Source organism: Lepisosteus oculatus, chromosome 9 (genome assembly GCF_040954835.1).
Source record: "Lepisosteus oculatus isolate fLepOcu1 chromosome 9, fLepOcu1.hap2, whole genome shotgun sequence".
Classification (NCBI taxonomy): Eukaryota; Metazoa; Chordata; class Actinopteri; order Semionotiformes; family Lepisosteidae; genus Lepisosteus; species Lepisosteus oculatus.
In genome coordinates this window covers 4451631-4475626 of record NC_090704.1, presented here as the reverse complement: position 1 = coordinate 4475626, position 23996 = coordinate 4451631, and the positions used below count along the sequence as shown (strand labels likewise).

At 47.0% G+C, this 23996-nt stretch overlaps 1 protein-coding gene across 4 annotated transcripts in view; it reads right to left on the bottom strand.

Annotated features, from left to right (window-relative positions):
• ssbp3a (single stranded DNA binding protein 3a) overlaps positions 1-23996 on the bottom strand; it is a 68153-nt gene that overhangs the window by 12313 nt on the left and 31844 nt on the right. For 2 of the 4 annotated variants that reach the window (XM_015355341.2, XM_006634671.3), the window contains exons 5-7: positions 7306-7395; positions 1133-1213; positions 37-96 (exon numbers count right to left, since the gene is read on the bottom strand). In XM_015355341.2, the coding sequence (XP_015210827.1) occupies positions 37-96; positions 1133-1213; positions 7306-7395 (231 nt within the window). The remainder of the gene's footprint in view (positions 1-36; positions 97-1132; positions 1214-7305; positions 7396-23996) is intronic. The other 2 variants (XM_006634672.3, XM_006634674.3) reach the window with 1 other exon arrangement.

Below are 23996 nucleotides of genomic sequence, written 5' to 3'. Positions count from 1 at the left end.
TGTGTGTTGTTTTTGTGGGGCGGACTGAGACGGTACCTGGTTTCCCATTCTGATTGGGGGTCGTGGGCCTCCAGCGTACCGGGGAGACATGAATGGCTGCAAAAACAAAGCGTTACTGATCAGTACGTGAGCCTAAGACTGCTCTCCCAACGAAATAACTCAAACATCGCGATACAGGAAGAAAGAAGAGGGGCATCATTCTTGCATGCAACAGCAACCTTTAAAACGCAAGTTCTGGATTCTAGTGAGACCCGATTCCAGTAAAGTGAATTTTCTAAAGACCCAAACTGCATGGTAGACTGGAACAGGTCATGCGAGATGTCACATTGTCGAAGCATAAACTGAAAACCTGTTATATAAAATTCACGTCTTGTTTACGCTCATATTGTGTCTCATGTTAACAAGGCTATGGAACTTGCACATTCATTTTCATAGACATCTGCGAACAGCAGTTAGAACTAAGTAAAGGCACATTCATCAGATGTGTCGATAAGGGTGTAGACAGTACAACTTACAAAATGGTGGCTATATTTTACTTGAGGTGCCAGTATCACAAAACTCCTACAGCAGAATGTCATAATAGGCCCATAAGACCAACATGAGTATGTTTTTATAAATACCAAGTCTCAAAGCAGAACTTAAGTATGTTCTCGTTTCATACGGAGACAGCTTAACATGACTTTCATGTACACTTTAGTGTAGATGGTTTCCAACTGATCCAATATGGGAAACGTCCGTTAAAGTTGTGTGTAGTAACATTCTCTGGGAGGGATCTCATGGCTTGACCCACTCCTCTTACAAAACTTTTAAAAGGACACAGCAATGCCACATCTGTAACGTTTTTTTTGTTCTGCCATCCCCCGAAACCTGGACCACGGTGACTACCCGACCAAGAAGATGGGCAGACGCAACAGCACGGTGCACAAAAACTGAGAGGCAGCATAGCTGGTTAATTTGCAGTGCACACAAAGCTGGTGACAGGAGTCCTCCACTGCAGGGCTCCATCATTCGGAGACAGGGAAACGGACCGGAAAACTGGCAGGGGGAGCAGAACTAACATTTGCACCCCTCCCTCCACCCCCCTCCCACCCTGGACTAAGCGAGAAAGCAGCAGGCCTGGCCCTCCAATTACCTGGCTGTGGGGTCCCATCATGTTGTTAGGGTTGTGAGGTGGAGGTTGTGCGTGCGGAGAAGGCTGAGAGCCAGGCGGTCCCTGTTGTTAGAAAGCAAGAGGGTGGATTAGTGCAGAGCAGAGCAGCGCAGCAGGGAGCCGAGAAGGCAGGGCGGCTCTCCGGACCGAGCAGCAGAGGGACAGGGGACAGGGAAAAGCCCCTGCAGATGAAGAGTTGGGCTCAGGCTGCTCAGCGTTTCCTCATACAGCAGCACTCCCTACACACCCAGTAGCCATATCGCCCTGCGGCTCACCACTAGCAGCCCACCGAAGCTCAGCAAGATGTGAGCCTGCCCAGATCCTGGATGGGAGACCTCCTGGGAAAGCTAAGGTTGGAGCTGGAAGAGGTGTTAGTGGGGCCAGTAGGGGGGAGGTGTCTGTATGGGTTCTAATGCCCCAGTATAGCAATGGGGAAACTCTACTGTAAACAGGCGCTGTCCTTCAGATGAGACGTAAAACCAAGGTCCTGAGTCTCTGTAGTCATTAAAAATCCCAGGGAATTTTTCCGAAGAGGGAAGGGGTGTTACCCCGGTGACCTGGCCAAAATTTCCCATTGGCCTTTTACTACTCATGGCCTCCTAATAATCCCCATCTCTGACCTGGCTCCATCACTCTGTTCTCCTCCCCACTGAGAGCTGGTGTGTGTGTGGGCGTACTGGTGCATCATCCAGGTGGGGCTGCACACTGGTGGTGGTGGTGGAAGAGAGTCCCCATTACCTGTAAAGCGCTTTGAGTGGAGTGTCCAGAAAAGCTCCGTGGAAGCGCAAGGAATTATTATTACTTGTCCCAGGACAGGCCAAATGGGGACTTATCCGTGGTTTTGGTAGAGTCCCGTTGGGAAGAGGGGGTGGGGATGGAAGGGATGACAAGGATGGAACAGAAATAAAAAATAAACAGGACAGGACAAAATGTCCGTGCTAGGTTTGGAAGGAGGGCGACTCCTTTGAAGTTCAGCTGAGCCACGAGGCTCCTGCGGTTTGCTCGGAAAATTAATTTTCGCTGGGAAAAATAAGCCTGTATGTGCCAGGGCTGAACTCCAAACTCCAAATGGGGGGAGAGAATAAAACCCTTTTGTTGTGGTTAACTTCATTACTGGATTTGCTTTTCCACACCCCATAAAAAAGGGAGAGGGTGGAGAATCAATATTTTAACAAGGCTTCACACACTCCAAGAAGGAGATGGCTCCCACTCCTCCTTGCAACCCCAGCACCCACAGGATTTATGGCACTAACCGCCAAACTCGATTCTCGCTTTGGAGACTGGGATAAAGAGGCATCGCGTGTTCGCCCGTTTTCTCACGGGCTAAGGCTTGAAATCAAAAGATGAAAACTGACAGCCAGAGAACCAAGTTCACGGGCACACCAGAGTGTTCTTGTCTTGGAGGATAAAGGGTCTTCACAATTGAAGGCGACACTTCACTTCAAGCCACATTTTGAAACACGGTTACAAATTTATTCCATCCAGGTCCTGCCTGCAAAATTCTAACCTCCCCCTGCCCTGTCCTTTACCACACTGCTCCCCATTAGGGACAAATGTTTGTCTTTGAACAACAAGCGAGTTTGGAAAATCGCTGCCATAGGTGGAAAGAATCAATACTCATATAAACTGTGTAAATAATAAAAAAAAACTTTATTGCAGAATTCAACAATAATGATTTCTGAAATTCAATACTTGTATCTATTTTCTGTAGTAGCAGTTGCCTGAAAAGAGTGAGAATTTGACAAAATGTCTGCAAGAGCCAATGAAAGTCATTTGGTTAGAATATGAAAACTGATTTGAGTAGTTGTAACTTGAGAGTCTATGGGGGGAAAAAATGGGGTTCCTCTTAGGTTTATCCCAGTAAGTAATTTGTGATTTCATGTTTGAGTGACGAATGGTAACCATCTTCTGGTAGCCCCTTTTGCAAACTGTGATCTTACTCCAGCTTCAGAGGCTGGGTGTTAAAATGTACTGCGCACTCTCCAGCACAGATTCGAGCTTTCCCTCCACACGACTCCAGAGTGTTCAGTTTAATCTCCTCTCGGTGCTGGTCCCCAGAAGCACTGACAGCACACGAGCAGCTGCTGTAAACCTGCTACCGTGCTGCCTTCAACAAGTGTTAGTGTTTAGCGGCTGCCAGCTACAGCATGGTTTGTTACCACAAGCAATTTTCTTAATTAACAGACATTAATTAGCCATTTAGCAATTTTGCAAGCATTTGTTTAGCAGCTTCACCAAACATGAATACCACTGCGATAATGGTACTGATTAGAGGGTAGTCTAATTAACAGTACAGGAGCAGAGAAATTGAAATTACACAAATTAAAAAGGGAGGAGACTAATGAAAGCAAACCACATTTGCACCTGCAGTTCCTTTGTACTGGTGAGGAACAGCCACAATGATCGCGGGGTGGCGACACGGAAATTCAAAGATTTGTGGAGCAACACTGAACTTGAAGGGGAAAGCAATCAGAGGCAGAACGTGCTCTACCTTTTCAACGAGCAAGTGAAGGACCGCAGTGTTTCGAAACAAGATGGCTTTTCGGAAGAAAACAGCAACAACAACAACAACAACAAAAAACAGCAGCTCTGAAGAAATTCCGACAAGACAAAGCCACGAGAGCCATACCAGGAGGTACAGTTCGACACTTCACAGCATGAACATTCAGGATTTCCCACAAACAAGTAATTAAACACACTGCAAAACCGAAAAATGTGCCCTGGTATTTATTAATTAAAAAAAATCACTATTTGGTCCATCGTTAGCTGCTATATAGAAAGTAATAAGCCAACTCTAAACTTCCAGACTGAGTAGGGGACAAGTAATTAATCCACAATTCCTTCCCTCTCAGTAAACTGTGCTCAATCTACAGTAAAGCATGGCCTCAATAAATTAAACAACTGAAGTGGGTTTATACTCAGCCAGGACCATGACATCAAAACAAGAGTCTGGCTAAGGGCACATTTGGGTTGTTTTTTGGCTCAGTAGGTTTACATCTCCCCTGGTAGGAATAGCTAACTTAGCATCCACTACAGATCCGATTCGGGCAAAGCGCTCTTTATGTTCAAACCTGTGGAGAAAGGCCTCTTTACACTTCCACTGGAAACTTGCACAAACTCAAATCTACACAGAGAATGGGGCAGAGGATCTGGTGGCTGTGATGAAGAATTGTTGAGTCAGCAGGATTGTGATTTTTTTTATAGGGCGAGGGGAGATGACATATCTTTTACATCACTACAAAAAAGCCAGAGACTTAAGCAAACCTTTAGAACAAGCTGGTTTCTAAACAAGCTAAAACGAATTAAGGTCAACACCAAATTCCAGCTACTGAGTTCAGTTGTGGCCTTCAATCATTTGAAAACAAGACCTCAATAAGTATCAATTCTAGTGAAATGGGAGATGGTACGACTAAAAAGTAGGGGAAAAGGTGATTACAATGACCCATGAAAAGAAATCCGCTTTTGGCCAAAAGAGCCTGAAAAGCATCCGAGTTTGTGCCCCTGAATCTTTCGCACACCAGCCGCCAGTATTTCAGGAACTGGTACACACTCCCGGGACGCTCCAATCTTTCTGAAGCATCGCCTTGGCAGGCACTGTGCTGCAATAAATCCGAGTCCTCCCAGCCACTTTATTCCGATATGCTAATGCTTATGACAGCTACCTCTGGATAATGTAACTGCAGCTATCCCCACAGAACAAAAACACAGGGAATGTTCTCTCTGCTCGTTAGGCAGCGAGGGAGGAGTCCAGCACATTCAGAATGGAACAATAACAAGCATCTGAGGCAAAAATCAGAAAATGTGGCGGCTTCCTCTTGTATCCCTAGAGGGGCCGGGCGGGGGCATTCCATAGAAAACGGGCTTTTAACCTCCCCCCGTGCACAACGAAGCACTTTCTTTTTTCAGCTTCTACAAGACAGCCGATTGAAAATCATTTTGCACCGCCACACGGAGGCCGGGCATCTGAAAACCACTGGCTAGATAACCGCAGGCCCATAAAAGCCTGCTATGGTCCCTTGCAAATTTTTAGAGGTTCAGATATTGAGACCAGAAGCTCAGACAATTATCAGCTGACCCTCCTGCTAACCCTCAAAAGAAAGACATGAATTCTAATATCATTATTAGTGTTCTGATAACACCCCTTGCGTTTACTCTCACTGGTGTTCATTTTCCTCTCGGTTATTATACAGTAGTAGCCTTTCCAATTCTGAATAGAAATATATTATAGGTCTAATCAGGTAAACATTATTCAAAGAATTCTAGTTTGCCGTTACTTGAGTAACGGTACACCACATCTATTGACAAATACATAGTTCCAGGAACATCCTATGTCACTCACAGCTAAACAATTGTCTACTCCAGTAATATATATTCTGGTAATATATCACAGTAACTTCACCTCTTCATCCACTGAAACTCTCAAAGGAAAGTCATACTTCTGTTGCCTTACACACTATTACACCCTAATAATAAAAACCACTTCTCCTCCCTAACCTTAACTAATCCTGCACTGCTCTCACACGATCTCCAACATACAAGACACAGCAGCAATTAAAACAATCTGTAGGAAATTCAAAAATTCCAAACAATTTGGTGAACGAACAGATCTTTCTTTACACCGAGATGAATGGAAAATACAGTTCTCCTCAGGATCAGGAAACGCCCCCCAAAACAAAAGACTATATCCCACTTCCTTTGAAACAAAATTAAATAAAATGGTGACATCAATGACACAGTTGACACAATAAATAAACACACCTATCTGAAGCATCAACAGCTTTGTGAAATAATTCTAAGCCCTTTTTAACATCTCAGTTTCCAAACACAGAGCTCAGATATACCCAAATAAAAAAACCTGCTATTGTATCGGAGCACTAGAGGGCAGTGGTGCCCCACAAACTCATTTCCTGCTTTGTTATTGAACATATTTCATGCTAACTGCTGATGCATGGCTAAATACTGAGGCAGACATTGATTTATGTGCAACTTTCAATTTCATCGGTGCAAGTAAGACCTCCACATCCCCTAGTGCAAATCGTTTCTAAAGGCAAAAATGAGAATAAAGTTGGACCAGTTTGGCAACAAGATCCTTCATACAGAAAACGGTCTTTCCCAGGACTGTCAGTCCCCATTTCTCCACAGCTGAACAACAGCCCGCAGACATTTCTCAGACTGCAGCCCAAACCAAGGTTCAAGGTCTGCAAGTGTAATTCTTGAGAACAAAAATGAGTAAGCCCCTCACTCGCTCCAAGCTACAGTCGTGCCCTGAAGAAAAAACACTCTGGACAAGCTACTGATACGGCTCTTTCGTTCATAGGTGCAACACCCCTGCAGGCAGAGAGCAACAGTCCACCCCCAGCCAACCACTGAGCCAGGGAGTTAAAAACGAACAATTATAAAGAGTAACCATATTAATATTGTGCTTTCATCCCAAAGTCCTTCACATATTACACCCACTTCATCCAAAACTGAAGCACAGCGCCCACCTGGCGGATGGACAGCAATTCTATCGCACAGCAGACCAGAGAGGTGAGAAATTGTTTCGCCAGCTGAACGAAGGGGAAACTTCAGAGAGCTTTTCACATCCCTCTACTGTTCAGAAGAGAGTCATGGGATCTTTAGTGAAGGGTTAGTTGGGGTCTTGGTTGTAGGTCTCACCCCCCATCGCTATCCTGGGATCCTGGTGTTCAAAATCCTCGTCCAGCTGGAAGACTGCCCCCTACTGGTCAACCACCGACGTGTCCCATCCCAGTACCTTGCTTAGCTTGGGAGGTCTGATGAGGCTAGAGGACTAGGAGGGTGGTACCGACAGTTACAGCCGTTCACCACCGATGAGTCAGCCCCCAGGGCTGCTAATCAGACAGGTGCTGTAGGTTTAGCCACTCCAGAATGGAGAGGAGGGCTGATAAAATATGCGCCAACCCCGTGACTAACACAGGAGGGCGGGGGGCAGAGAGAAAACAGCCTGCTCATAAAGGGGAAGGCATTTAGGGATCGTAAAAATGAACAGCCTTTCTCTGGCGGTTTATGATTTTCCTTAGGAAGGAAATTCTGACAGCACTGCATGTGACCCCCTGTAAAACAACAGGCTAAACAAAGAGAGCCATACAATTCCCTCCCTCCCACAGGCCGGGGGATCCAGGAGAGGAGCTTACCTGGAAGAACCCTGGAGGGATCGGTCCCCCTGGCATCCCGTCGCTGGGAGGAATGTTTCCGAGCACTGGGCTGGGAGCTGCAGCGGCACTCTGAGGGAGACAAAGGGCAAAGGTCAGGGGTCAGGGGCGGTCCCTCAGCATCAGGCCAAAGCAATTGACTGCCTCCAAGCAGGAGGGCAGCAAGACATCTGGGTCTCCCTTCAAGAGACGCACTAATAATAATAAACTTTAATTTACATAGCGCCTTGTATAAGGCATCTCAAAGCACTTTAAAGGAAAAAAATACACAATGAGAGGAAATAGCAGGATTACATAGTTACAATGAGGGTTTGGATTACAGTAGGGAAAGCACGGCGCAAACAGAACGTATTAAATAAAAACCCTTCTAAAGAAGGTTTTGAGTCCGGATTTGAAAGCGCTCGGGGATGGTGGTCCTCCGATATCCCTGGGGATAGAATTCCAGAGCTTTGGAGAGTAGCAGGAGAAGGCCCAGTCTCCCACAGAGTGTAGACGGGCTTGTCGGACCCGTAGGAGACCAGAATTAGCCTAATAAAGGTTCTGAGGTGAAGAGTAACTCAAGACAGGTGCACTAACAGGCTGTCTTCCAATTTACCTTCACCACACACACACAGACATCACTACCTGGTTAATAAGGGATGGAAAAGGTTATAATACAGGGGCTAAAGTTCACTTCTCAAAACAGCATTTGCTGTAATTTTCACAACAGATTTTGTAACGTACCAAGCAAGCAGCAATCCCCAACAGTTCCGCCAATGTTTTGTGCGAAAAAAAATTCGAATGGCTGGGTATTTTTGATTTTCGATCTGGAAACGTCAATTGCGCGTCTTCCCCCACCTCGGTTCACAGACACGAACCTCGTCACCGTGCACGGGGGAAGGAGGAAGCGGAGGCGGACCCGCCCACCTTTCCACCACTCGTATTGGAACACATCACAGGCACCGCCTCCTCGAACTGGAGATTCGGGGCTGATTGGAGGAGAGGTGTGTCCCTCACACAGCGCCCCAGCCGCTCTCCAAGCATGCCAACAAACAGCCATCTGGGGGCACGCTTGGCAGAAGGTTCGCCCATTGAAAACGACTATATGTCCAAGGTCAATGCAATGACGGCTAAAGTAATTGGGACACTTTTTAGTCCCGCAGATCAGAAATGATTGAGAGGACCTGAACACGACTGTTCAAACCTCCCCCAAACACTGAGCAACCCTTCTCCAGAACAAACCACAAAACATAAACCAGAAGGCAAGGGCTAGGCTGACAAAGTTGATGCCCTGGCTGCTTTCAGGACACGACTGGGCAAGATCCTTGGATCAATCAGCTACTAACCAACGAATGGGCTAGCTGGGTCTGGACGGCCCGCTTTGCTTTATAACTGTTCTTATCTTCTGAAGCAGGGGTGGGCAATGCAGTTCGGGAGAGCTGGTGTGTCTGCAGGTTAACAAGCTCCATCAGCTCGTTCGTTTGCTTAATGGGGCCAATTTAGCAGCTTCTCCACAATCTTCAGGTGCTGGAGCTTTGAAAAAAAGACTCGGATACCCTGCTATCACACTGGCCCTGGGGGACCACGTTTAGCCACTTCGGTTATAAATCATCTTGAGCAGCAACCAGTGAGCTCAGGAAAGAGGCGGGCTCGACTACAGCACCGCCCACAGCACCTCTCTCTCATCGCGACCCGCAGATAAGAGTGCGCAGGCACACTGGTAACGAGATTTCATGCGTACGAATGACAGAAACTGAGAAAAAAAACACCCTACATCCTGCACAACCTCAGAGATGCAAATATTTCATAATGTAGACAAACCGACAGTTCTAGGTGGGTTACATGTGGATACACAGAAGTTACAACTGAAAGGTCTGCTTAAGTATGAAGAGTGGAGACTTTACAAAACTTTTTTTTATAAATGCCAGATCCAAACAATATAGGTCCTTGTATGGTTTGCAATCACCTCTGTAATCGGGGCCTCCCTAGTGTCATGTTTTTAAAAATAAGAATTCTCTGCAATCTCAAAACTACGCTGAAATGCCCGTGTTGCAAATGATGTTCTGAATCACTCCGCTGAAGCTGGTGTGATATTACTCAGCTTGAAACCCCAGAGTAACCCCCTAAAGGGACTGCCAACCAGACTGATTTGACTATTATAAAACAGTGAAAGAAACGCAGATAAATATTTCAAATCCAAAGTGAAACAAATTGACGTTCGATGTGCTAATTAATGTCACCACGGGGTTACCCTTTCAGAGCTGCCTTACATACTGTATGTGAAACGCCAGATGCATTCTGTTGGGCTATTATATGGGGTAAAGAAGTGTCAGGCAGCACTACTAATCAATGGTCAAATCAAAGGAAATGTAGCTCAATAGCCATTTAAATGCTTATTTTCAGTAAGGCAGAAGTTCAATGATTAATACAGAATACAGTAACACTACATTAATTACACACTTACACTTCACCTTAGTTATACAATTACTCCAGAACAGCGCACTTAACACACAGACAACAAATATAAATTCCAATTTTTCTTTCAAGCCCATACAACTACACAATTGTCAGGGTTATTTGAAAGCAAGCATGTGCTAAAATAATTCAAACAGGAATTCAACTGTAGCAATGCGTATATTATTGGAATTAAGCACATAGATATCTAGTTATGCAAATATTCTGACAAGCACTTTACACTGTGTGTAATGCTACAGCGAAAACCTAGCTCCGCAATTTTGTAATAATTTTAATTATGTGAAATTGAATTTAAAAAAAAAAACTTTGCATGTGAGCTTGAACATAATTTTATAGCAGGCCTAAAGGTTTATTTCAAAACACTTTCCATAGTCCACGCTACCAATGCAACACACAGCTGTAGTATTTTTAACTCATCCGAACAGGGTGCTGGGAAAAAAAACTTGCTCAGGATGAGACCAAACACAGAGCAGAAGCAAGAACCTGTCCAATAATCAAAGGCATCTGACTCGTGACAGAGCAGACTCGATCCTTCCAGCTGTTCATGAACGTACCTAAATAGCCTAATAGCTTTTTCCCCAAATTTGAAGCTGATCACAAAATGCTCCCAGGCCTTCTATAAACAAGAAGGAGGTATATTATATATAATGATAGCTAGGCAAGAAAGAGCACTTTTTGTTTTCCTCCTCACACAACAGTGAACACATTTGAAACCTAAATTAGCCTGATTGTTTCGCAGTCCCCATTCAACAGTTTCACATCCCGATCAGACAAAGACAGGCAGTGACCTCAGAGAGCTGAACAGGGAGCTAACCCACATACCCAGGGCTCCAGGGAGGTGGCTGTCCTTCATGGTAACCTTGCCTAAAGACTCCATCATACACACGAAAAAAATATATATATATTCCAGGGTTCTTAATGAAATGGGATTCTCCTTCCCCGGAGGACGAAGATCTTCCTCTCTCACCTCTCCAGCTGCAGAGCCTGGGTGCTGGGGGCACAGGCAGAGCGACGCTTCTGGTGCTGCGGATATCGACCTCTCGCTGGGTTTTAAAAATCACTCACTGCGAAAGACGCCCGCGTTCTTCGGCAGCAACATCAAAAAATTTTTTTTACAAGCGGTGTGATTTCAGCAGCCAGCAGGAGGCAAGGAGATCATCACCTCACTGCAAAGGGGAGTCAAGTCTCCATTGTGCTCTTATGTTCTTGCATCGATGCGTACAGGATGATTTACTTATCACAACTCAACTCGGGACAGTAGGACATCGCCGATCCCAGAGTCCCACTGTCCCCCCCCCACAGCCCCTGAAGCCAACACCAAGGCCAGACCTGAAACACTTCGGGGGCTGACAGACAGCAGGCCAGGGTGGGGCCTCTTTCGATCAATCAGCTCCCACCTCCCCCAGCGTTCCCGTGATCCCTTACCCGGCAACGGGTGGTCAAAACCTTCCGGCAGCTCCTCGGTCGGGAATTGCCGGCATTCAATAGAGACTTGACTCCGAGCGAACTGGAAGACCCCGCGGGCTCGGGAGGGCAGGCTGGAGAGAGAGAGGGGCTGGAGAGTGTGTCGGCAGCGCGGAGCCAGGAAAGGTTTCCTTCTTCTCCCCCTCACCTGCAGGCCGCCAGCATCTCGCTTCTTTTGTGCAAGCGCGGAGAAGCACGCATTGTTTCCGCTCACCTCGTCCCTCCTGTCATCCCTTTTGTTCTGCCCCCCCCCCCCCCCCCGCAGCCCGCCGCAGAGCCCTGCTGTCGTCCCCGGCGGTCTCCAGCTTGGGCGTCACGCCCCAGCCGGGGCCCCCAAGGCAATCCACCACCGGCGCGCGCACGCTCGTCTCTCCAGCCCCCACGCTCCCCCGCAAGTCCCACGTCAACAGCCAACCACCCCTCGGGCCCGGCAGATGGAAGCCACCTACTCCACAACAGTTTTCCCTCTTCCTCTGCTTTTGTCTGCAGAGCATCACTCCTCATCTTCAGCAGGGAACAAGACCCTTCCAACTCCTTGCTCCCGGGTTCAGGGAGCTCCAGTAATTCCCTGGAATGTGCATAGAACTCCGAAGGGATCTTCACGCACTGGAGAGCGCCCACTTCGTCCGCCACTCAATTGCCACACCCCTCAGAGTCGACCACTGCTCCACTGCACTGGAAATCAGGGGAAGACATTTCTCCACTAGTGAAGGGGCTGGACCTTGAGGGTGGCCAGATTCCTCAAGCAGAGTGTAGAATAGAGCCGCTGCTGTTTTTTAAGCTGTCCTGTCACTTTAATGACTCAGTAGTCAGGACCTTGGGTTAACATCTCATGCAAAGCTCAGCACCTCTTATAGCACAGTGCTCCCAGGACACACCATGCACCAGCTTGGGCAATAGCATTTGGAAATTCTGATCCCGGGGAAAGAGCACCACCTACTGGTCGACGAGCACCACTTACAGCAGCCACCTGGAGGTCTCCTGCCCCTGGACTGATCAGGCCCGGCCAAGCTCAGCTACTGAGATCAGAGAACAGCAGGCTACAAGGTGGCAATCCAGTTATGGTTTAGGGATACAGCTCCTGTTCACCAAAATGTGCATATAGTGGAAATTGCTGGTTCCGTGGTCAAGATCACTCCAAAGTCAAGGAAGAGAAGAATGAAAAACAGTAAGCAGCACTCCACCCCTGTCGAAACAAATCTGCAGTTCAGGCACCATGAACGGTGAGGGGAATTTCATTCTATAAGAAGTTCTACAAGTCTTCTCACTTTGCATACTCCAATACCCACCCGCTGTAAGAAAAATAGCTTTGCCTGTCATGACATTACTAGTACTGGTGTTAAGGATGGTTTGATTTTACAATGAGCCAAAGCAGGAAAGCCTCTTCTGTCTGTGCCAATACCATACACGTGCTTGATTCAGCTTATTTCCTCGCATTTTGCTCACGACATTTGCTCAAATACAGGTGCTCGTGCAAAGACAAAGCCTGTTGCCTCTGGGCTGCTACACAACTGTACACAGCTACTGTTCCAAGGGTAAAAAAAATTAAATGAAAGTCATCTCCTCTTCTGTGGATTTCCCCAACAGTATTACTTGGAGATGCTTTTGCGTGGCAGGATAGGTTGGTTATTTGGCTAACTCAGAAACATCTTGCTGCTGTGCCCCTGTTTCGCAGGCGCCGATGACAGTCTAAGAACATTAACAGTAAAAATGAGAGAAGGACATTCAGCTCATTAGGCAGTCGGTAGCTCCTTGACCTGAGGATCTCCATCTAGCCATTCCTTGAAAGCAGCCAAAATTATGATCTTCAACAATACGGCGGGATTGCTTGCGCCATACCCCCACAACTCTTTGTGTAAAGAAATGCCTCCTACTATTACTTTATTTCATAGAAACTATGGAGAAATGCGTTTGGGCCCCCAGGATCACAATTCACTGTTCCTTCTGAAGAAGTCCACCAGGTTAGCTTTGTCAACGCCTTTGAGGATTCTGAATACTTTCAGGGGGATTTGGTGCCCCTGAACTATGCAAGCCCAATTCACTGTTGGCATTCCTGGTAAACTGATCTTAGGGGACCCGAGCCATTTCTAAGCACTGACAGATGGTCGGGCACTCTTTCTGGTAAACTACAACGCCCCACCACTGTCTGGAACCACAGTAAGGCCGCTGTCTGCTCAGGGTCTTTACGATGGAGCTACATCCTGGCCCCCGCATATAAAAGAACCTCACAACTGATTCACAAAGTTGCCATCATTCCACACGGTCTGTAATCAGACTGACCAGGAGACAAGAAAGATGCTGGATGACTCAGCTTGGTCTGTGTCTCAGACCCACAAGGAACACCTGACTGACTGATTCCCGACATCTTTATCTCTCTGGGGAGGGCATTACCTTGAGTGACGGCTCTGTCGAAATCACCCGCTCCTTAACGCTGCCACACCTGGCAGTACTCAGATGGATCACTTCCATGTCTCACAAAGGCAGAGCTTCAGCAGTTTGTCTTGTACCTTAATAACAGGGCACAGCTCCTTCTCCGGCTCTCCAAGTCTGTGTGTCACTTCAGGGAGATTCTTATTACATAATGGTTGCAGGACAGAGGCAACCCTCACGGTGTTGCTGTAGTCAGTCATCACTGCTTTCTCCACTGTGAAGAAACAGCTGTGGCAAACTGAAACCTGCTTTTAACTGCTCAGCACCTTTCCTCGCAGTAAAAAGAAACGCAACTCCCAGCAGTCTGTGGACTCGCAAGCATCAAACTTTAAACGGCTTTCGAGCAAACAATGTTTACTTGGGATAAGCCTAAAAAATGCCTGACGTGCTGAAGAAATGAAAACAAGAAGCAAAAGGTAATCCCCTAGAACTCAGTGCACTCTCCAAATCAAACTGAGCTTAATTAATGTTAGTTTAAATTGATACATGCATGATGCAGAGCATGCCCGGAAAAAAATTAAACTGAAAAAATGTATTCCCATAAACGTTAATCCAGAAATTGTATTACCCTGTAAAGGAGCCACAGGAGACAGATAATATTACTAGCATTATGACAAAGTTGTTGTTGGCATATTTTTCCGCTTAGCAAGAACATAAACATCGGAAACAAGCCATAGGTATCTGTAGGTATTTAACTGAAAGACAAACAGGCAGAGCAGCCCTTTGAGACAATCTATAAAGTAAGACCAGTGAACCTCAAGTTTGTGTTAACAGAGCTGCAGTAATCAATCTGAAGATGACCTTATCACTGCCTGTGGAACACTGCTTTCCAAAGCAGGTATTACAAGGCAAAGACAGTACTTTGTGAAAAGGAAAAAAAACTAAATCAGAGTTTACACTAGGCACAGTATTTGCCTTTTAATATTCATCTTATGCTGATGCATCTAGGCATTAACAAAACGACACTCTTTTATCTACAGAATGTGGCCACCCAGAGTGGTCAGGAGCTGCACGACGGTGCTCCTTTTATAAACCTAGTGACAGAACCCAAAGGTTCACCCCAATAGCCACGCTGACCACCAGAAGTTTGAGGTTTGACCTCTCGGTGCTCTGCAGGAGGTGTTGGATTTTGCCCTGTGTGTTTGCCCATACAGCCATGCTTGAGGGAGCAGCTAAAAACAAAATCGGTGCTCAGGAAATGTGATGGCATTTTCTGAAGAAGCAGAGGAAGGACAGTGTTGAGTTGAGCGAACACATGATCAACGTGACACTCAAATTCAAAATTCTTGCCCTACGGTGCTGAGAAAGGAGCACCACAACAGTTGAGAAATACACAAACATCATCACAAGCTTGGCTCCCACATTAGTTTGTTCACACAGACATTAAGATGACACACTACAATCGTCCATCCACTTCCTAACTGCTTTATCCAAGTCGGGGTCACTGGGGAGTTGAAGCCTATCCTGTCACAATGGGCACAAGGCAGGATATACCCTGGATGGGTCACCAGTCCTTTGCAGCTGTTACAATCAACACTACCATATATACTAAGTTTTAATCTGAAGGTAAGTCTTAAGACGTCACTGCTGTTCAGTGAAGAAAAGATCATCAAGGAAGAGCCGTGTGTTTTACTACTAGACCAAAAGCAGCAGTCCCATTTTGTTCACTATACAGACCTTGAATGCATGCTGTTTAATGACCGCTCTAATCAAAATTCCAGTAATTAATAAGAATTATATCCTATTGTACTTCTATAACAAATGAATCCTTCAGAAACATCTAATGCATCAAGACCCACAATGGCAAATGGCAGGTTTATTTCAGTCCTGGGCTTGAGATGCACACCTAGCCAGGCTCAAATAAACAAGGTAGCAACAGATGCAGCTTTCAAATTGATTGCAAGACACGTTGTTTTTCCTGTCTACAGCACATGAAAAAGAACACAGTGCGCGGTAATGGTGTTCTACAGTTTTGCACTAAATTAGATGAAGCCTGACCTAACGTTAGGACAGGGGTGAACTGGAAAAGAGCTGTGAGTCAAAGCAGCCGCGCCTGGGAACCAATATTTCTAGATTTACGACTGCAATTACACATGGGTGTTCCCACTTCGTGCACATACACAGTCACAATAGATCAGAGCCGTAACGGCGAGAAAGAGCCCACTGTTGTGGGCTGTACGATACTGCATGAGAAAAGGACAGATGTCAGAAAGCAGACAATGGGAAAAGCCACAGGGGGAAAAAAAAAAGATCTTGTTTTAAACTTGGGAGAATCAGAAAAGGAAAGAAAGTTCACTAAACCTCACAGCTCTGATTGATGCACAGCATGCGGTGAAACTGAAATTTGTTTTTCAGTTTCTTCTCTTTCGCAGAAGTCACTGGGGACAGATAAAATAAGTGGGATGATTAAAACACAAATTCAATTTTTACAGTATCCAGAAAGGGTGGCATGGTGGTGCAGTGGTCAGCGCTGCCCTGGCTTCGATTCCTGTGGTGCTATCTGTGTGGAGTCTGCATGTTCCCCCTGGGTTCACGTGGGTTTCCTCTGGTGTCTGTAGTTTCCTCCCAGAATCCAAAGACATGCTGGCAGGTTAACTGACTTCTGGGAAAACTGGCTCCAGTCTGTGTCTGTATCTGTCTACCCCGTGATGGACTGGCATCCCATCCAGGGCGTACCCTGCCTTGCGCCTGTTGCCTGCTGGGACAGGTATCCTGCTCCCCGAGACCCTGTACTGGAAGAAGTGATCACAAACCGACGGGATGGGTGGGGCTTCGTGTTGATTGGGCAAGGCAAGAGAACAGCGGGCTGGGCTGACCTGCTCGTCATCTCCGTAAACATGTGGCGCTCGGCGCACGAGCAGGCCCTGCAGTGGCCTGAGAAATGCTCCGTTAATTGGACTTAATTGAGGCAGCGCAGTTGCTGCTCACCTCTCCAGCCGCGCCAACAAGCTCTCCCTGGCCCTGCCATTGTGATCCAAGCTGTCGGCCTCTCAGTGCTTTAAGTGTGGCGGCCATTAAGCGATTTATCTGAGTCATTAATTGATTTATTGCAGCCGCCTGCGACTGTGGCTTTGCGAATCGAGAATGATGTAGGTCAGCGTGGGCTTTTTTTTTTTTGTCCTCAACGCCACCCCCCTCCTCTTGACCAAATAACAGCAAGGGGGCTGTACCCACTCAGGATTAGCAGTGGGACTCCACTTCCTCACCCCTCTCGACTCCGGGGTAAGAGAAAACGAAGACGATGTGCTGTTTGGCTCCAGAGCCAGATCCCCGCTAGCTGGAACAGAACACCAGCAGGTGAAGCTGTGGTACTAAACACCAGTCTTCCAGTGCACGAGGAAGCCGTTCAGTCTGTCAGCGCTGCCAAAAACTAATGATCACACGCTCCCATAATGCATTCCTCAGAGAATCACGCTGAGGCTGGAAACAAAAACAGAAAAAAAGACCAGACACACAAAACTGCACTTTTAGATACACGATATTTCAGTTTTAGCAGGCTGGTTCAAGTGACTCACTGCAGTAACAAAAACACTGCCATCACCCCCTCCTCCGCCCACCGCCTTAGGACCACCCAACCTCAACCCCTTTAAACGGTATTGACGTTTCCTGTGCACCGTAATGCCACACTACACAGACTGCTAATTGAATTAATTAAAATATTCATCATGCCAGATTAATCATGCTGCAGGCTAGTCGGAGCTTTCTCATTACTTTCAGCAGTGCTCGGCAAGAGGGGTGGTTTTCAGGTGTCGGCAGGAGGGAGACCCCTGGATTTCACACTGCTCCTCCAGCTCTGCGAGGGGGCAGCAGGAAGATCCCCCTGCAGGACCGGCAGGTCAGGTCCGAGAGCCTGGAGGTCTCTCAGCCACACAACACAGGAGTGCTTGCTGCCATCTCACAAGCAAGGATAATACAAGCCAACTGAACGCGATTCATCGATGCAAACTAGCAGGCTCCCTCAACACTGCTCACCTCCGAACGGTGGAGTTATCATGACACATTTTGCAAGCAATGCCCCACACGTACCCACAGAGTACTTCTGCTTTCCCAGCTGAAAGTTTTTTTCCTTCCCATTAAAATAAATGCACTGACCTGCAAACACCAATTTCATCTATTCTTCAAGAGCCGAGCATGCCCCAAGCAACTGCTACTAACCAAATGTTTAACATTTCTATTTAAATATTTTGACTTTGAAATTTGTTCCTCCATAACATCCGTGCGTGAGCAGTTTAAACAAACCCAAAAAAACGTTTTCTTCTTCCCCTGTACACAATACGCTGTGGGAGGGGGGGGGGGGTTTTCGGTACAGTTTTCAGACGCTGTCTGCTTTGGACAGTCACGTAAGAACAGTGCGGTTAATCGCCCTGGGCTCATACACTCTTGGCTAAATTTAGCAATGAGGACAAACCGTGCTCAAACTCTTGTGAAAGAAATAAAACCAGTTAAAACACCATCATTCCAGCAGCAGAGAGGGGCTGTTTTACTTGCTGCTGTCCACGACGAGGTAGTGACTAGAAAACTTTATCCAGGGGTGATAGAAAAACTGGGGGGGCAGGTTCTGAAACTGATGGGATCCCCAAGACTGTATCCAAGACACACTCCTCCGTGTGAACTGTAAGGCGTGTTGTGCAATCCACACTGCTGTGATTTAGTACACTGTGAATCGGACCCCTCAGCCGACTGCGGCTTCAATCCACGAAGCATTATCTTTCCATTCCTTACTTTTTCCAAAGAAACATGTAGCATTAAATTGGCCAACGCCATGAGACCCCAACCAATTTTCTTCAAGCAGTATCAGCGAGAGCCTGAGATAATGTATCGCTGTTAAAACAGATCGGCTCGAGATAACTAATTGAAGTGGGAGGCAAAAAAAAAGAACCTTGATTTACTGGGATAAAACACCCAGCTTAACGTTAAAACAGAACAGCTTTCTCTTTCCTGGTGCTTCAAATTACTACCACTTAAAAAGGGCAACCGCGCGGTTATCTTGAAGGAAGAAGAGATCGCTCCAAGATACTATTCTCTGCACTGGCTTATGTAAGAATCAGCTTTTCTATGAGCTCCCGGAGACTTCCTCATTCAAGCTACAGAGTTTGGAGCATGACGGGCCCTTCTGGTGGCCAATTTTAACATTTTTAGCCACAACGACTGAGGTAACCTGCAACTTCTTAAATCACCGTTGTGCATGCGAGAGTTTGAGAAGCTTTTACTTCCCCCGTGAAGCAAAGCAATGGTATCGCATTTTCTTCAGCTCTGGAACCGACTGTATATTCACAAAACAAGTGCCGACCTGTAGAAAACCATTCTGCCCGATCTCCAGTTTCATCCGATGATAAAACTGGCAATGCTTTTGATCAAAGCTTGCAAAACGGCATTTCTAAACATTTTAGTTTATACTTAAAAACACTGAAAGTATTCATGGAGCACAAAAACTGCACCACAGCAAACCTCTACAGAAGATTCATCCCATGTAGGTAACAAAACAATTCTGACCTAATTTTAAAGCATACCTCAGCTATGTAATACATTTAAAATGGTTTTTAACATAATGACATTAAATGTTAATATACTATTTATCTAGGTTATGGTCAAGATATTGTTTACAGATGGTTATTTGAGATATCCAAAACTAAACTGTAACTGGAATTTTAACTGGGCCCGAGCATGGATTACATCTTTAGCAGACTGACCAGGATTCCCAAAGCCAGGATAGGGTGGGATTAGTTATTTAGGGCTCTCTTGGGGACGCAGTGACCCCTGCTGGTGTCCCGCATTGTCTACAGACTCTCCGTGCTGCCGGTGAGTAACGTGGCTCTCGTCCAATCAGTGCAGTGCGCCCTGTGATGTCATGAGGTGGGCGGGTCGGAGGAATCAGAAAGAGGAGTTTCACTTCCTCTCCTTGATTGATTCTGAGCTGGGGGAATTCAATTAAGACTGAAATAATAATAAAAAAGGGGGCAGCAAATGCATAAGTGTTCTGAAAGGTCACTCTTTCAAGACCTAGGAGCCCGTGGAAGAGCTCAGCTTCGTTGGATGCAGGGCTGCCCTCCTGAGCTCTGCGGCAGGGTGACCCATCAGTCAGGATGGAGAGAGGAGAGCTCTGTCCACGCTGCCCCACTCTGCCAACAGAGGCCCCCACAAGACTGATCCCAGATGCCATCCGCAAGGGCAGCAATAAGCCGGGCGCACACAGCATCGTTTTTCTCTTTCAACACTGAACACTTCCAGCGGCTGAGTACAGGGAACACAAACAGCTGAGAGGCCAAAACAAGGGCCAGAAGGGGTCTTTCCTGAGGGCGGCATTTAGCAATCGGATGCGTTCTATCAGCGCACTACTCAGAGTCCCCTCTGAAGAAAGAACAAAAAAACACAGCAGAGCATCTTACTGGGCTGACTGAACTGACATCATGACACTCGGGAGAAAATGTCTGCGCATACAATGCGAATCTTGAAAGGCAGGAAAGAAGTCTAAACAAGCCTTCAAGGCACACGCCGCTTCCTCTTCCTGGGCCATTTCCCCTGTACATCGGTCCACAGCTCTCGAAACGGAGAAACACCAGGCTCTCCTGACAGCGCCAGCTTCCTCTCGACTCCCTCCTGGCCAGTGCAGTAAAGGGTTAATTCCTGCTCAACACCGCACGTAAGAGCGCAGTCGAGGTTTTAAGCCGTTTGTTCTACACGATGTTCAGCCATCGCTCTGCTGAATGCCTAGCTGGTTACCTTTGGATGAACCCAGACCCTTCTCCCCAGTTCCCCATATTAAACTGCATTAAACTCTGCAGCCTAATGACGTTAACCTCAGCTGCCCTGCCGCTGCGCTGCTCAGCCTGCCCCACATACGAGTTAATAAAAGCTGATTACTGCACAGGTCAGGACTTAAGGGACTAGAACCAGGTAAGACAGTGTCTTTAATTGGAATCCCGCTAAGCTGTTCATCTTGTTACAACTGTTCTTATCTGGGGGGGCGCAGGCTGGGGCGACAGTGAGGCCTCACCCTGAGGAGGATACTCACGGCACCCGAACTTCACACAAACCGGGACACATCTGTCCCTCTCCTTCTCGGGCTCAGCGAGCCAATATTTCATCGCGAGCCCGTGAGTAACCTCCTCCCCCTCGTTGTGGGCGACGCCGTTTTGTTGCAGTTTTATTACGTCTGCTACAATACAAGGGAAAGGGGGGCTGTCGCCTTCCCTGCGACGTGTGCAGTGGGCTCCAACCATTTATTAGCAACAGTTTCCATTCGGGTTAATCCTGACAGAATTCTAGCGACGTCTTGACAAGTGTTTTACTGAACCAGTCAAGTTTCAAAACGGGCGTCGGCCAGGTAAAGTGTGAATCGGATATTTGAAATAAAAAAACAACTTTCCACTGAGTTACTGTCACCCTTTATAGAGCGTGTGAAAAGTGCCCTTCGTTCCCTTAAACGAGCCACGTTTCATGTACTGCACTCGAACTGCAAGAATTAAGTCCTTTTACAGGTAACCTTCCTCCTCTGGAAAAAAAAAAGTTTGTTCCGGTGGCAGTTTTGTTTTTTTGTGGTTCCAGCGCCAAAACTCCAGTTACAGAAATCAATAAACAGGACAGGAGGGAACCCTTTACCCAGAGGGCTGGGGGAGTGTGGAACAAGCTACTCTTCCATGTTGCTGAAGAAACAGCTGGGTGAGATCCTGGGAAGAATGAACTACTAACTACCCACTGGGCTAGACGAGCTGAATGTCCGCTTCTCGTTTCTAACCTTTCCCAAGTTCTCATCAGCATGCTAGGCCACATTTAGGCTTTTACTCAGCAAGACTTAATATTTTAGCCTCCTTACAATACCGTTGGTGAAGAGATAAGCCACCACAAAGCCACAGCTCTGTCTCATTCGCATATAAACTGTTTTTAAAACGCTTCAAGCGCAGGATGCCAGCTTCATGAAAATATGGCCTGGGAATCCCTATAGTGCAAGCCTTAGATTCAAAGTCACTCGTAGCATTTGACAATTTTTTTTACCACGCTCATTTTGAGCTTCAGCTCTCCTCACTTCAGCGCATCTGGTTATCAGCCTCATCTGCTCTGAAAGCGCAGCATGTCTAGCGCAAGCCATGCTGTACATATTCACTGGCATCCCCTCCAGGGCATGCCAGTAGGGTGGGGCCAGTAGGGGGTCTGTGTGGTTCCTAATGCCCCAGTATAGCGATGGGGACACTATACTGTAAAAAGGCGCCGTCCTTCGGATGAGACGTAAAACCGAGGTCCTGACTGTGGTCATTAAAAATCCCAGGGTGTTTCTCGAAAAGAGTAAGGATGTTACCCTGGTGTCTTGGCCAAATTTCCTCCTGGCCTTTACAACCCTGGCCTCCTAATAACCCCCCTCTCTGAACTGGCTTCATCAGTCTGTTCTCCTCCCCACTGAGAGCTGGTGTGTGGGGAGCAGACTGGTGCCTCATCCAGGTGGGGCTGCACACTGGTGGTGGTGGAGAAGAGTCCCCAAGACCTGTAAAACGCCTTGAGTGGAGTGTCCAGAAAGGCGCTATATAAGTGTAAGCAATTATTATACTCCATCTGATGAAGGCACAACGTCCAAGACCAATGGTACTTTTTTATTCCCACAACTACGCAACCCCCAAGTACTCCCCAGCCATGAATCAGCACAAACAAAACGAACACCGCAGCCTGGAGGAGAGAACGAAACACTACCAGCCCCGTTTCGAGCCAAGCAGAAACAGATATCAAGCCACCATTACCGACTGGTTTGTAAAGAGCGAAGAAGGAAGATCTTTAAATCAGGAGGAAGCCCTTTCTGCTGTGGAAAGAAAAACCCATATTTACCGAACAGTGAAATCATCCACTTATTAACCCGTTTAAGTGCTAGAGTAAACCTTTTACCGCGCCCCAAAATCCGAACATTTCCGGAATACACAGTTCTCGAGGGATCTGGGATTTTCTATTTATAAAGAGTTATCAGCCCAGCGACCCTAACGAGCCCATTACATTTTCTCAACACCTCACCACATTTCCTCCTCCTTCACTCCTTTCTCCACCCCAGAAGAGTTTTCAACACCACACAAATCCTCTCAAGTTCCCAAAATAGGTCAGAAGGGTGAAATTCTGTTTATTTCTCCACTGGGTGCGCTCATTAATCCCTTTTGTCTGGACTGCGCCATCCGAAAGAAACACTGTTGGGGGGAGGGGGGCTGTGTGTGTGTGTGTGTGTGTGTGTGTGTGGGGGGGTGGGGAGGCTTGGCATTTGACAGTCTCTTCCCGAATGCCAACCGTTCAAGGATTTGGAATCTGAATGGTCTCTCCAGCACACCCCACCCCTTCCAACACACCAGCAGTGCTGTGAACAGTCTGACTCCCATCAAAACAAACAAAAAAACAAAACAAATCCCACTTCACAGCCCGGAAAAACCTTCAAAAAACACTCCAGACATTCCGCCGAGTCTACAGCGGTGTAATTCTGAAGCTCGAGATCCACTCCCTGCCATAAAGTGCATTAAACCTCTTGAATGTTGCGCTGCCATTTAAGAGCCTCCAGAGTCATTCCACTTCTTGTGCATCACGGTTCTGTCAAGCGCTATCGGTCGAAAACGATGCTAGAAATGACCCCCCACACCTTCACAGCCCACACAGGGAAAGACGGGCCCTGTGGAATAACCAGGGGGAACCGCCGGCAAACGGAGCCAGAACGCGGCCCGGCCTGTCACATCCGACCCAAAACGCTTTCAAAGGAAAACTTCCAGCGAGCGAACCACACAGGAAGAGCTCCGCCTCGCCGAAAGAAAAGGAAGAGGAGTCGGCGCGGCCGGCGATTTGTTTCATTTCTCGGCGCAAAAAAAAAAATACACACACACACACACACACCGGTCTATATTTTTTGTTTCAAGCGACCTCCATGCTAAAGAGCAGCTTTAAAACAAAGGTCATTCCCCGACTCTTCCCCACTCCCACGCCTGCCCCTGTCAAAAAAAGGCAGGGGGGTGGGGGAGAATAATCTACCCACAGAAGAGCACTAAGCAAGAGTGCTGCCTAAATCTCCGAACAATAGGATTGAGAGGTCTTAAGAAGCCCCCTTATCCCTGCCTAGGAAACCCCAGTCATTTACAAGTTTGCAAATATGGTCCTATGGCTGCATCCCCAGGACATCTGCTCGGCAATCATGACAGTGGGGCTGTGCACATTCACCAACAGGCCTCCTGCTCCCGAATGCTGATTGCGCTTTATCTAAATATATCCCAGCGAGATAATTCAGCAGCACTGTGAAATATCACAGCAAGAAGGTACCAACACCGAAAAACAGAAACTCCCAACAAGCCGCGTGGAAATGAAGATGCAGAGCAATT